At 40.9% G+C, this 14,742-nt stretch overlaps 2 protein-coding genes and 1 long non-coding RNA gene across 7 annotated transcripts; 2 read left to right on the top strand and 1 right to left on the bottom strand.

Moving 5' to 3' along the window:
* Positions 1-230: 230 nt before the first annotated feature.
* On the bottom strand, positions 231-6,164 carry LOC111247099 (uncharacterized). Of its 5 annotated transcripts, XM_086983873.1 has the most exons (8): positions 5,786-6,162; positions 5,393-5,635; positions 4,555-5,093; positions 2,815-2,925; positions 2,226-2,344; positions 1,874-1,966; positions 1,372-1,649; positions 231-1,023 (listed from the first exon to the last, which is right to left on the bottom strand). In XM_086983873.1, exons 3-8 carry the CDS (start codon positions 5,079-5,081, stop codon positions 832-834), a joined length of 1,320 nt encoding a protein of 439 aa, XP_086839999.1. In that variant the 5' UTR covers positions 5,082-5,093; positions 5,393-5,635; positions 5,786-6,162; the 3' UTR covers positions 231-831. The 5 variants fall into 5 exon arrangements, with proteins under 5 accessions (XP_086839999.1, XP_086839997.1, XP_086839998.1 ...); XM_086983871.1 differs by lacking the exon at positions 5,393-5,635 and having other exon boundaries at positions 5,786-6,164; XM_086983872.1 differs by having other exon boundaries at positions 5,393-6,162.
* Positions 2,293-4,373, top strand: LOC147756916 (uncharacterized). Its single transcript, XR_015323908.1, has 3 exons — positions 2,293-2,420; positions 2,674-2,935; positions 3,632-4,373. It is a non-coding gene; the product is annotated as an uncharacterized LOC147756916 (long non-coding RNA).
* Positions 6,165-10,396: 4,232 nt separating the features above from the next.
* On the top strand, positions 10,397-12,246 carry LOC147756915 (uncharacterized). Its single transcript, XM_086983840.1, has 3 exons — positions 10,397-10,534; positions 10,959-11,531; positions 11,996-12,246. The coding sequence occupies exons 1-3, from the start codon at positions 10,523-10,525 to the stop codon at positions 12,035-12,037; spliced, it is 627 nt and encodes a 208-aa protein (XP_086839966.1). The 5' UTR covers positions 10,397-10,522; the 3' UTR covers positions 12,038-12,246.
* Positions 12,247-14,742: the final 2,496 nt, after the last annotated feature.

Genomic DNA, 14,742 nt, shown 5'->3' with positions numbered 1-14,742 from the left:
TTACTGCAATCTCTGTTGTTCTTCTTTTACTGACAGACTACTTGGAACGTCAAAGGACAAAGTTTAGTCCATGAATCCGAAAAGTATTGCGTTGACGTTTAACATGGTACCACCTAAGGTTATCGGATATTGCTCGTAGAGCATCGTTCTGCACGATTCTTAACCACCCAATTAACACGTTTTCTTCCCAAGCCGCAATTCCATATGAAATAGTATTGAAAAATTATAGATAAAAATTTAAGAATTCGTTTTTTATTGATGATATCTTAAATATCAGTGAAACCGTTCTGTAAAAACACACCACCATAAATAATCTAGCCAAAAAAAATACAGGCGAGTTAAGCTTTATGCCGGCTGTCTTATGTCTTTCGCATAATTTTAGCTGCATCTAACTGTTGGTAACTCATATTTTCAACTGTTTTTATTATTTGTAATTAATTCAAAAAAAAAAAGGTAACTAGCTGACTAGATCTTATAACTAACTTCATATCACTTTGTCAACTCGTACTCCGGAGGAGAGCGGGCATTATAAACTGTAAGTGTTTGTTGTTTGAATGTGATTCTTTATACATAGTACTGAATGTTACCTATTCCATTTGCGATATACACTATATATATATAACAGTCGTCACAGCACCGACGTAGAAGGTTGACAACGTCATGGAACGCGATAAGCTTCTTGTTCTTCGAAAAATTCAAATAGTCTACTTAGGTCGTAAGAGCTGAGCTCGTGTATGGGAAGATGAGGACCCAGTCGAAAGCTCATTATATCACATAATACGTTAGCTCGTCGAAATCATCTTAACTGTCCGTTATATCCATGACGCTGAACTAAAGTGAACCCGCACGACTTCGGCTGCGGGTATCAGTCCTGCATGCCGTGCTTGGGTTAACAACTTTCTCAGTAGTACAAACGCTCACGGGACGCGTTGTTCCGCCGTCGTTACGTTTTGCGCCTTTGAAGAAGCGCAGCCGACGATGTGACTCCATGTGCTGCCTCAGGTCGTACTGCCAAGTAAGCACCTGGGGGAGAGAGCCACAAGACCGTAGTAAGTAGAAAATGAGATTCGGAAATAGAGGCATGAGGACGTAGGAGGAACAACGGGGCAGAAGGCAAATACACAATGTGTTACACGCCTAGTCTAATACCACGAAAATAGATACATACATCTATTTATTGGTTTGCTAGTTTTCGTATTTAAACAAGAACCTTAGTGAGACCATAGATTTGCAATTGACAACGTTCATTCACGTTAGTCAGTAATTATCCTTTCAAACACAACGCTTGTTTACATTCGTATATTTGCCATCCTCCTGTGAGACTAGGCGATTGGTACCTTTGAAAGGAAAATTCACTGCCAAACCTAATACCTTGTCACAATGTGGACAAGGATACATGGTCCACAGTTTGACTTGTTTTCCGGGTTTTTCGGAAGGCCATGCCGTTGTCACCTCTGCAACGGAGCTGTCCTCGTCTACGGCCGAAAGCTGGGCGGCGACCAAGAATGTGTCTTTCGCATGTGTTTCTGCCATTTTCACTGTGGCGCTCATAGTTCCCTTACCACTGCTGCTATTACTTTTGCAGTTGGGCAACCTATTCAATTGTCGTTCATGGGATTGCGCCTGTTTTCGGCACGAGCGAAGATGTACTAACAGGGCAACAAATTGTAATTTTTACATATGTATATTAGCCATTAGAAGAATAGGTCTCACTGTACGTTACTGTATACAAGGTTTGTTGTTCCACTCATCCTTGAACATGATTTCTACCCATAGCATATATAAATGCGCTATATATTTGCAACTCAGTTCCCATTTATAAGTTTCTATTTGAATTGTTTACAAACGTAAACGCAAAGTTTTCTAACTGTACCTTGAAGCAGATGGCCAAACGCGAAGATTACACCGCACCGAGGGCAAGAAAGCGCCAAATTTGCATGCTGGGCAAGATGTCTCTTCAGGTTTCCTGAATCGCGAATTTGCGTATCGTTACACCAATGTGTTATTATGTGCTCGATTAAAGTCAGTAGCCAGGGGCTGGTTTTAGTAAAATACGAGAGCTTAAAAAAACCGAAGCATTTTTAACAAATGTCGAAAGTAAGAAAAAACACTAGATTATCTAACTATATGAGGGCCATAAACCCAAAACACGCTGGGGCCTGTATGTCATTTTTAGCTAAACTAACTACTCGGATCACAAACGTTAGTTAAACAAATTAACCTACCGATCTGCGAAAAACTCTTTAGGCAAACGCAGCATCGATGAGGTCGTTCACCGGTATGAATGCGATAGTGATTTCTTAATGTGGACTTGTGACCGAAGCCGCAGTTACACACGTTACATCTGAAAAATCATAGCCGCAAAATATAGAACGTTTATCGGCCGATGCAGGCAATGATAAATTACCGACGTCTGCCAAGTAAGTTTTCTGGGCTCAAATAAAGATAGGTTGAAGTAGTTGAATGTCCGTAAAAATAAATAGTTGCCTTCTGCGAAAACTGAGCGGGAATCTAATTGATTTTGCCAAAAACTAGCCACTAACAGGTCGGGGCACCTCAGAGCTTTACCTTACGAGCGTCTCCAAATTGTTTAAGATAATTAGGGGAACGTGACGTGAGTGAGATATTTGCCTATGACAGAGTAACAAGGGCAATATTTAAATTTAATTGTAGGAATGTTTGGTGGCTGTCTCGAGTAAAAGTTAGCTACGTTCAAGCTTGAAGAACCCTAGACATCTTGACAAGTCAATTTCCGTTTCATCCCGGCAAAAAGCTACAAATGTAATGATAGTGTTTACAAGATAAGCCTGCAACCTGTAAGGTCTGGCCCCAGATCCACGTCTCTTTTTGCATTCGTCCAGAATATCCGTTCCTCTAGACGAAGTTGACGCCGTCGAGCATCTACGCGAAGGGTCTAACACGCACCTAAGAGCAGGTCAGTAAGATCGCTTCACGTTACATTTATGCTGCCTTACTAAGTCAGCTCAGTATGAGTAAGCTCAAGCTAGTGTAGCTTAGACCAACAAATCTGCCATTTTTAGCATACGCAATGATATAGCAAATAAGAAATCAAGAGAGGAGTTCATAGATTTTCATTACATCGTTTATTAGGCACAAGGGAGGTATATCGCGAATTTGTCGCACGCACAAACACATCCAGTGAATTCTGTCACCATTCTTCAGAAGAGTGTCTTCCGTGGAGGAGATCTGGCCGTCCCACAGAATCGGGAAACACAACGTCTTGCTGTAAAAATCCTTAATTACACGTTTGAACTCGAATAATTTTCTGGCTAGCAATTAAGTAGGCCATGCTCGACGGTCTTACTGCGTTTGTCCATTTGGCTAACAAAGGAATCTTCTGATGAAAAATATCCAGCTGGATTCAGCTACTAATAAGACAAAAGTATTTTGACAGGACTACGCAGGCTTTGTGATCCTTAAACCGCGAAACGAAACCGCTGGCCAGCACCAATTTCCTTTTACTGTTTCTGCATGCGTGAAGGAGCGCTGCATATATAATGAAGTTCTAAAAACATCAACGCAGCCTGTTGCTGTATATACTTTCCATTAAACTGTGAAGAAACTAGTAAATAGTGTACGGAGGATCTAAGCTGTTCCCGGAATTTTTTAGGTCGTAAGTGATGAGCCTACTTCCGCAAGAAGCCCACGCCACCTAAGCGAGAACTGCGACCGCGCAGTGTCCTGATACGCTGAGCAACCCGCACGGTTTTTCGAACAACAGTCTGTAGTAACATCTAAAGCTCCGGTAAAACGTATATATTTTGAAGAAAAAGATTTCCGGAAACGGCAAATCGTTCAGACTCAAATCATTTTATTGTATCAAGCTAAAAGCTAGGGTGAAAAATGTTTGATGTGAATAGTTCTATTATCCCAGCATGGCCTGATCGGTGCATGCAAGCGTATCAATTACATGCGCTGCTGACTTTCTTTCTTCCCAAAATCCAAATGTCCCGCTAGAGCAAATTGTTATCGTCATTTGCATTGTGCTTCTAGCTGAGCTAACATTATACTTTCTAGTTTTTTTTTCGTGTGTATACATCGTCCATCTGTAGACCTCAACTCTTCTAATGATCATACATTCATAATGAATTATTACTATTCATTATGAATTATAGTTATTGCCCCTTTCGTGCCATTTACCCACACTTTATAAGCTGTTGAGGATTGCGTCATGAGTTTGAAATAAGAAATGCAAAGTTCGTGCACCATTCGTGTCAACAGCTAGTGCATGATGCACGATAATGTATTCAGGAGATGCGTGTATATCTAGAAAGTTCGCACGTCATAAACATTGTGCCCAGCAACCCCTCGATGACTGACTGAACAGCATACCTAGGCTAGAATAAACTTGATTTAATAAACAGGCTGATTTTACTTCTAGTGGTAAATACTTTCGAAAAAAAAAAAAAAAACTGTAGATCGACACTACTTGACAAAGAAAATTGCCATTCCAAAGCAAATAACCTAAAAACTGAATCCAAAATATATTTTTGACCCAAGTTCAAGCCAGCAATACCTAGTCGTGGTACGTACGGGATGTCCCCGCGGGAACTATAGGCAGCCTCTTCCTCCAGATCATTGTTGAGTTCTGGAGTTTCTCTATCGATTTCCTCAATAGATCGTTCTTCATTTAACGCTTCCTGTACATCACTGCTATTGTCGAGCATCGGATCTTCGTCATCATGTGGGGACCAGCCTAGCTCAGAGTCGACCTCTTCATCATCAATCGAGCTTAACGAGCTCGAGGCGCTAGATTCGGGCAATTCTTCATGACACTCCATCAATTCTTCGTCCAGCCGATCTTGCTCTTGTTGGATTAGCATCTTTACAGTGGGTGGCATTTGTTGTTTAAGGGCGTCGATAAGAAGATCTAACCTGTTCTCCCTAGGTTGATCGCGACATTCTTTAAAACATTCGTCCATTTCGGTGAAGGCGGAGAACTTTTGGCTACCTACCTCTCCGTAGCCAGGCTCAGATTCGGCTGACTGTTTGATTTGCCTCTTTACTTCCTCGGGCATTAGGGATTCGAGGACCTCTATTAATGCGTCCAATGAACTCATATCAGAAGGTGCCTGGTCAAAAAGGTTCAGAATCTACAATCAAAACTTAATAACCGCAATTTTTGCCTACATAGTGTCAAGAGCGATCACAATGAAAACAATCTAACTTTTCGAAAAAACATTTTTGCGTTTCATTCATAATTCACTTAGAGAAAACTAGTGTTGTAGATAAAATGTTACGACCTTGCAATTTGGCCTTTGGCCCTCTTGTAAATGGCTCGCGTTAGTTTCGCTTGTCAATAGGAACTTCGTTTCCGATTGGCATAATATACTGTAATTTAACAAACTCATACTAGGCCTGCCTTACTTACTTGGACACCTCAACGATAACGTACGCGATAAACGCTACGTGTTTGATCAAAAATGTTCGTTTTGATAACTGGCACTCTGTTCGCTGGGGCATTGCCCATCGTGTAGTTTTCGCACAAGTACAACCTAAGTTGATTCGATATCCAGATGAAAGCATAGAATTCACTGCGAGCTCACCTTAATTCTAGTAGACGCAATTTTCTCAATCACATGTAATAACCTCACGCGTGACTTATTTGATTTCTCTATTAAATAAAAAAAAAAACAACAGAACGAAAAGCGCTATCACATTTGAAAATCCGGTGCTGCTTTAAACTACTATATGATTCTGCTAGAATAAAGAAACTTTGACCGCAAAATGGCGGAATTCGAAACTACTCCGCTATTCGGTTTACCATCGTTGCAGTTCCAACTAACGGAAGAGATCTGAAGTGAACCACTTTCAGGCAGACTGGTACTCGTAGTTTGCTTGCCTGCAGACGAAAATTCGGATCAGCTAATTATCGATTGCAAATCATTGTGACCGACAAGTACAGCAGTTATGGTAACTAGCGAGTACTGAGTTACGGAGTCTGCTGTGCGATGCACAAAGAACAACGAAGTTTCCCTGAGTAGCATCATCGTTTCGGATACGCTTGAAGCACTCATGTATCGCTTTGGAGTCACATCGGTTCTGTGCTAGAATAAAAATGAAGTTCCTATGCCTCTTTCCGAAAATGCTGTATGATGGAGAAGGGAACTGTCCATCCTTAACAGTTCAGTAGATTGGCACTTAGCAACACATCGTCGATTACCTTAAAATGAGTCGCATTTTGTGAAACTGCCGTTTTAAAAATGGACGTTTCTATGCGTCTGAGAGGACGTCGGTCTTCTCTTGGCGAATGTTTTTCTTTACTAATCCCTTTCTTTACTTAAATAGAAGAGAAAAATCCATTTCGTATTTGTGCGATTTCCTTTTTGCTAAGTAAACTCGGACGATACGTTAACGGCTCATTCGATTTTCTATGTATATTGATTAGACTCACTATTGGCCAATTAATGGCGGTAAACATTGTTTATCAAATAAATATTAATCATCTCAACTTGAAATTTCGAAACACAGACATTATAATACACGTTGCTTGTTCAGACTGATCTTTTGCAGAGCAATATAATTTACGCCTTCACACAAATTTCTAAACAAAACAGACACTCTCTATTGAAAAAAGTAGCTTAAGTTCCGGGATGTATGAATAGGTCTATTAAGCACCAGTCGAAAAGCAGCTAGCCGATCGTCGGCGACCCTTACGATACGTTTATCATATGTGGGGAAAAATAATTAGGTGTAAGACTAGGTCAATCAGTATGTGCGCTTGTAGAATGTAGAATTTGCGTTACACAGTGAACCTGGGTTCAGATTCGATGACGAAAATGGTCTACTTGAAAAAAGAGCAGGCAATCTTACTAAATTAGTACTAGGTTAAGGAAAAAAGCTGGAATGTGTTGTTTGTGAAAAATTTCAAGCCCTTCGAACGCTTTTTAACCACTTGTATTGTTTTCCATAGCATGGGCGAGATTGAGAGCTGCGACTTGACCTTCGGCCAGAGTACTAAGCACGCTTATTTGTGGAACAAAAAAAAGAACGGTAAGGAAGGTAAAGCGTACGATTTGTTCCATGCTATTTCGTTCGAAGTCGGTTTCTACGCCCCTGAACGGCTTGAATGCGGAGTTGCCGGCGCCTCCAACTTGTGCCACTCATAGACACCGAGCTTTCGCCACTGAGACAATGAATTTTATCACTATATATGTCTGATAACTGGCTCAAAGTAAGGTCCTCTTAAGGTGCTACATAAGTTAGGAGTAAAATGAAAAGTAAATAATATTTATTTTATATAATAGCAATAAGTGCAATAAGGGTGACATTTTGCATATATTTTATATCTAGATAACGCGCAATATTTTGTTTAATAAGGTGCCTACATTTCGTTATATGAGAGAACCAGAATCTGTGACATAAACGAGTTGGCCATTTTGAGGTAGTTATAATATGTTTTATGTCACATAAGCTTCCACGTACGTTCAAAACGAACTCTCTAAAAACTGGGCCATTCTTTTAAAAAAAAAAACCTGCAAATATTCGCATGATGTCCGCGTTCTTCCTAGGGGACGGCGTGCCGATAGTGCGGCTGCTTAGTATCCTCGACTACCTCGGCTCCATGAGGTATATTTGGTAAAGAAGCATTTGCGCAACATTATATATTCAAGATTTACACCTAGTAAGGCGTTTCAAAGGGCGTCGCTGTTGAAAATTCCGTTAATTTCAGAGCTTCGGGAAGCGTATTCAAGAGGCTTGATCCCCACCCTTCACGTACTCTAACAAAAGATGCCTTTGGTCCCCTCCCCGACCTTGGCCCTGGACTGCAATAACTGACAAACTAGCTTTCGAGTTCCTCTGGCCATTTAGACCTTGAGATGAGCCTGTTTCACCTCGTAAATTTCAAGAAATAATCGAACCTGGCTAAATACCATCGGCTCAAATTCAGCGTAACCGTGGCTTGTGAATTTATTTATAGTTCTGAAGCAGTGGCACGAATATACAACTCATTCACCTTGTAAACTGGATCAGGGCGTAACCAGTATTCAGCATGAAATCTATAATCCAAAGGTAGACAGTGCGTGTCTAAGCTTCCGCAAATTTCTGTATCAGGAATTAAAGATGGTGCCTAGACCTTCAGAAGGGATCATGCCACCAAGAACAAAGCACACAGGAATTCACTACAGCCAACACTGCCACCTTTGATCTTGAAGTGCTGTTACAATATCTAAATATTTTTTTTTACGATATCAATGCTGAATGCGTCATCGGATTGACCTGGTTATTTGAGTCGGTGCGATTACAAAAAGAAAAAAAAAACGTATTTGATTTGTCCTAGAAAAAAAAGGAAAAAAAAGAGAACACAATGTGATATTAGTTTATTTTTAGTTACTGCTTAGCGATGTAAACACTTAACTTTAAATATGCCACGCTAAATACGAATTATGTAGGAATAGTTGTTGAAAGGCCCCGCCGGCCGTGGTTAAATACCTCTTCATAGAGACAATTTGACTAGAGTAAAAGAAGCGGCAAATATTTGAAAATTTATCAGCCATAATTGTTATCACTAGTCGGGTTATTTTCATATGGCAATAAGTCTGCCTTTCTAAATGGAAGTATCACAGAATATAGTATAACAGAACGAAGTCGTACAAATAGTGTAGCTTTACTGAATCTTTGCCTAATAAACTGATAACAAAACATAAATTGCTAGATTTCTAATCTAGAAATGATTTCGACGCTGGATAGGAAATAACGACCAGCAGATTCATTCTACGCTACCCTATTGTATGATAATGTCGCTTTCGTGTTCTAAACGTTTTGCGCTTTAGTTAATTGGCTTGTTTACGGTAAACATCTACGTGATACAACAGACACATCTCAAAAACAGGATTTTTCCTTCGAAAATTTAGTATCATAACGCTCGCAGTTTCAGTGTCTAGCTCGGTAGACACACAAAGCTCACACTCGTCGGACGGGTCTTCGAAATACATTTTGTATATATATATATATATATATATAGGATATACCGAATATATAATAAATGGTATCAAACTTGCTTAGAACCGAATGTTATCTGTGGTTACGTTCATGTGCAGCTTCGCCTATCGTATACTATAAAGTATATGATATGTCGATATGAAGATGGTGGATTTTAATGTGTGCCTTATTCTTCTTTATCGTAATATTACATTATGTTTTCCGCGAAGACTTCAGAAACGATAACATAAAGTATTGATCGGAAGCCAGATTGAAGTTGCTGCCACGAAGGCCACAGCAGCTTTCGATCATACTCACAGTATCTGCACCTCGAACTTCGAATCTAATTTTAAAGCTGAATATCTAGCACAAGCTTGAACTACGTTATACTCACTGTGATCAGTGGCCTGAGGTACACAAGAGAAGAGGCCCTTTGCCTATACGCAGCTTACATACGCGTGTGTATGTACGTTTCCAGCGTAACCAAAGCTTGCTTCTAGACCTGTCTATGTCAGCCAGCATTGCTCTTAGAAATATACAAGTAGCCTTCTAGCTATATCGTGTATAGCCAGATATACTGATGAAGGTGTTATCACACATCGTTAGATGAACGTGATGTCACTGCTGTTCTTCGTTCCTCGATGGCTCAATTTTTTTTTATCTGTATTTTTTCGTCTTTAACATTTAAAGCGTTTCGGCCTATGGCAGCGTAAACTTCCTAAATCATCATGTAGCACAAATGAAAAGTTGAATAGCAGTCGTTAATAATTATGTATTCCATTATCTAATTCCATAAGCGATTTTATGTTTACCAGCAAACGTTCACTGGCTTTCATACATATTTGTGTTAAGTAGGTGCTTCTTCATTAGATAACACACTAGTCTATGGCGTAGGTCTCTGTTTTAGCGAACGCATATTGATGCTTCTATTGTTTTTACCTTGTCTTTATGCCTGTTAAGTGGGACCAAAGCCCATTTATTTGTAAAAATGAAGCCGTAATATAAACCTTTTCAATAACGCGACCAGCCAGCGTCTTCCTGGCTGTTCCACTCTGGCAACCCAATCATCGCCAGCTAAACTTCAAGGTCCGTCTAGGTGGCGTCGCGGAAGACATCTGCAGCATCGCTAATGCTGACTCACATCTTCCTCCACTAGCAACAAGTACTTCAACTATCCGATTGAAGAAAAAGAGATTTACAACAGGAGAAACAGCTCCGATGAGTTGGTAATTTCCAGAGAAGTCCACTGTTCAACGAGATAGCGCAACTCCGAAAGAGTTGTCGATCGATAACTTTTTTGAAATGCCGCTTATACGACAGCGAGTGTCGTCCGATGCCTATACTCCGGGCGCCTGTCAAAAATGTCCACGTTATCCGCCACAACGAACACCCTAACCATCCCCAACAACTTTGTCATCTTTGCATGAAGTCACTTTCTCCTTTAAAATCACGTGCCGCTTTTATGGTATTTAACTAAAAACATATATATATATATATATATATATACACATCTGAAAGCCTATAAAAGGAGACGAAGCCGAATTCTGTTCTAGTCTTCCGGCGAATTCATACGTACACAATGTTCTTAAAGGTAGGCGATGACGTACTGATGTGTGCGGGGCAAAATATCGAAAAGGACAAACCGATGTTTAATCATCAATTTTGGTGATTCGACTAAGTGATATGTGTCATGTTTACTCAAGGAAAAGAAATGGGTCAACGGGCGGGAAACCAGCGTTCTTTCAAAATTTTATTTTCTCTCCATACATATAAGATGATTTGTTTATTACACTAGTCCAATTAAAGATAAAGGTATTTGTTCGCAGTACGCGGTGACACGGGAAAAGCCATTTGTGAGTGCCTGTGCGTTGGTGTAGCTGTGCCCCGTTGCATTTTCGTAAGCCAGCGTCTTTTCAACCACTTCCCATAAGCTCTACATTGGCAGATGCGTACGTACTTTGCGAGAGACGCTTTCTAATATTACCGATTTCTTGATCTTGAACGCCATCTTCTAGGTGGAGATATTTCTTGTCTGCATCAGCACAGTGGCCTATTCACAAGAAGACCTCAGAAAACAGTTGCAGCAAGCTGGTTACGATGTTGTGATTGACCGGGGAAGCTTCAGCACGGCCCGGCTAAGGGAATCAGACCCATGGGCCTATCGTCAGGACAGGTATGTAGATGGCAGGACGCAAATGAAGGTGAACGTCGGTGAATCATACGCACCACGACCGTACGAGTACGGGTATCAGCTAGATGACACGCAAGGCTCACATGGCCATATTGAGAAGCGTGATGAATCGGGCCGCGTCGAAGGCGAATACTCGATCAATCTAGGCGATGGTAGGGTTCGTGTAGTGAGGTACGTCGCTGATGAGAATGGCTATCGAGCTGACATCTCGACAGACGAGCTGGGCACCGAATCGAAGAACCCGAGCGACGTTTACATAGGTTCGACTGCCATCTCGGGATATGAAGCCGCTCTCAAATACGGTCCATTTGCACCCCCGCATATTGAGGTGCCCCTCGAACCACACCCACGTCCCGAAGCGCCGCGCGTAGTTAAACAGCAAGAAATTGACACCCGAGTAAGATAATATATTTTGTCTTTTCCTAAATATCTTTGCCCAAGCTGCCGGACCTGCGCAGTAGAGTGTTTTTAAATTTATGGAAAAAAAAAAAAAACTATGTAAAACGAAATATTGTTCCAAAGCTGGATAAGCGTTTATTTAGCTTATAATTAGCGAACATATCGTAAAACAGTACGACAATGAGATTTCTCAATGCATAATTTGCATAGCTTTGTTTTTGCTTATTTGACAAAGGTCTCATTTATATTTCGTGAATTTTGCTGTGCCTTCAAAATCGTTGAACGTAAAAGTCGACTTTGTCTATCCTTCATATTTCTCGCATCCGGCCTTACATTCTGCTCGGGCGACACTATCTAGAGTCATTTTATATACTGAGCATATGTCCCACAGTTTTATACTCTGGCTTTAGATTCGTTGCATTTCTAAGTACACGAAAAATTTCGTTCTGTTCAACCTTTCAGATCAATCTTCCTACATATGGAACATTCGCAGCACATGGGTAAACGGATTGAAGCTTTTCAAAGGTTGACATCTCATAAGGGATGTCATCGTCGCACCTAGATTTCGTTTAGCTCCTTATTAGACAAAGCAAGCGATCTATTAATTCCATTGCCATTATCAGTGCACTAGTAAGCAAGCTTATCAATTTTTTTTTTACGCTCACAAACGCATGAGTGAGAAATAAATATGAGTTCGTTTCTGCGAATCGTCACAGCTGAAGTTCTTTGCTTTATATACGAGTTGTCGATATTGACCTGGGTTTTTGACGAGACATGTACAATTTGTGATTAATATAAAGTACAGTAGGCAAAACGACCATCAATTAAGTACTAGTGCACTTGAACCCCCTCCCTCCCCCCCACCCCACCCCACACCCCACCCAGTCAAGGTCAACTTTTTACAGCCGCCACTACTAAACGTTTCTTCTTAAGGTTACCGTGCATTAGGGATCAATGCATGGTATGTTTGGCACGTTTTTTGCACCTAGTCAAACTGTTCAAACGGATAGAACAAAAGTACTTGGGGCTTATTGCTATCGATGTTTACAGAATAAATTAATCCGGGACACTTGTAGATATATCTGCAGACATAGTCGACAGGACGATCTCGGATAGCTTAAATCATCATTTAGCATTGAGTGATAAGATACAAAATATACTTTAGAGCAACACATGCGCTTCGACCATGTACGTATGTACCTATGCAAGCGTTTCAGGTACTTGCTCTTGCAACACGTGACAACGGAAACGACCTACATTATTATTGCTGTTAACTTAGCTAACTACCTTCGGGATATCTGAGTGCGTAAACAATATGTACGCATCCATAACGAGGCCATTTTGATACAGACGTTGTCGAATTCAGATATGCTTTGCTTCCGAAACTTCGATCACTTCTGTAAACAAGAATAAAGTATGAAGACAAAATGAATCACGAACATAAGTGTGCCAGCCAGGAATCTACAGCAGAAAACTTGCTTTACTAGCTATCAATGAATAGGTCTAAGAAAAGTTGAAATTTTGTTAAAGCCCATTCAAATTTGGAGCCTCACAGAGCCCCAAAAATCGAGCGAATTTGGGTTTGGTGAAAGGATGACTCAAAATTTAGATCACAAAAAAAAAGTAGAAGCGCATTTGCAATACGAAAAAGTTACTTATACAACAAACAAAGATTAAGTAGACATCAGTTTATTATTAGTTTATCGTCCAAAAAAGAAAACAGACGGAGTGTCCTAGGGCCGTTCCTCTTGATGCTGTGTTATCACAGCGCTTTGTAAGACTCTGAATCTTCAGCTTAGATAAGCCCCTGAGACTGTTTATTTCACTCCGGATTCTTCATTTCCATCTATTGAGCTCACTTCTATATAACGACGGTCTCGACTGCAGCTACCCCTCGATGCGTGCTTCAGTATCAGGCAATATTTTACTGGTTAGCTGCTAATCGCTGGCTAAGGTCGTGCCGCGCACGGCGTGTTATAATGACAAATGTTATTGTAAGCCGTAGACATCCTTAGTTAAGCCCAAGATACTCGAGCGCTGCAACAGCCCAGTTTATCCATGTATATGTATTCGATATTTAGGCTAACAACATCGATAACCTCCAATTATCGATTTGTGTTTATAGTTTACACTAGGTGACGGTCTATCATCGGTATGGTGTATTGGTGCGGGTTGTGAACAGCGTAAGCTGAAACGTGTATACTATAGAAGGTAGGATTAGTTGAGTCAATTCGGTAATTTGCCCTCTGTGTGCAATTTTTAACTTCGATATGGCCAGGTGGACTGTTGGCGATTTTGGTACCTTGCGAAGGTCCCGTACGTCGACGGAGCTACCTCAATAGGTCGCGTAGGAAAACCCAAGCAAAGCATTTTTTTCACCATTTGGAACTTCGTCATCGTCATTTGTTTTCATGAATCGGCGCTCATCGGAGTTATTTTTAGTTCCAAGCACATTATTCCCCATACTTATCAATGGTCTGAATCTGCAATCAAGCAGCCACAAGGACTAGCTGTTCTACATGAGGTGGGACAAATGGCCTGTACTCGAGGGCCGTCATTCGACTCCGTACCGAGTTCATCCGTCGGTACATTCGGTCGATACCCGTTTTCGCCGACTACGTACCTCACGACACGAACTCGGTCGTCACCGAGACTGATCGAATACTCGCCTTCGGCCCGACCGGACTTCTCTCGTTTTTCTGCGTGCCCATGCGACCCATTTGTATCATCCAATCGGTAACCGTATTTATAGCTGAGGACGACTATAACTTACGGCCCCAGTAGCGTCCGGATCCAGGCTAGCTCTAGAGTGGGTGTCTTTCTCGGTACGTAACGAGAGTGCGTTGCCGTCTTTGGCGCAGGAAACGCATCTGGAAAAGTCAACCGAAATCAACAAAACAACAGTACACTGTGAACAAATGAAGGGAGTTTATACTTCTGTATTGAAAGGAAATTTTTTTCATAATAAAATAATCCTTCTAATCGCTTTGATCATATTTTGCATAAAAGATCAAACCCAGTATCACTGAGCAGCATCTGTGTAGCACGGATATTGTCGAGGATCAAGGGCCGCCTAAAACCTGTCACCTTACGGACGTTCTTTATTAATCGAAGAATGTCGTCACACGCTTCAATAACAGCTGGGAAAGCAAGAATATTAGCTGATACTTTGCAGAATATGTTTAAATTAAATGATTTGGAATTAGCAA

The sequence above is a fragment of the Varroa destructor genome, unplaced genomic scaffold (assembly GCF_002443255.2).
Source record: "Varroa destructor unplaced genomic scaffold, Vdes_3.0 BEIS01000003.1, whole genome shotgun sequence".
Taxonomy (NCBI): domain Eukaryota; kingdom Metazoa; phylum Arthropoda; class Arachnida; order Mesostigmata; family Varroidae; genus Varroa; species Varroa destructor.
This window is presented reverse-complemented; position numbering and strand designations above follow the sequence as displayed.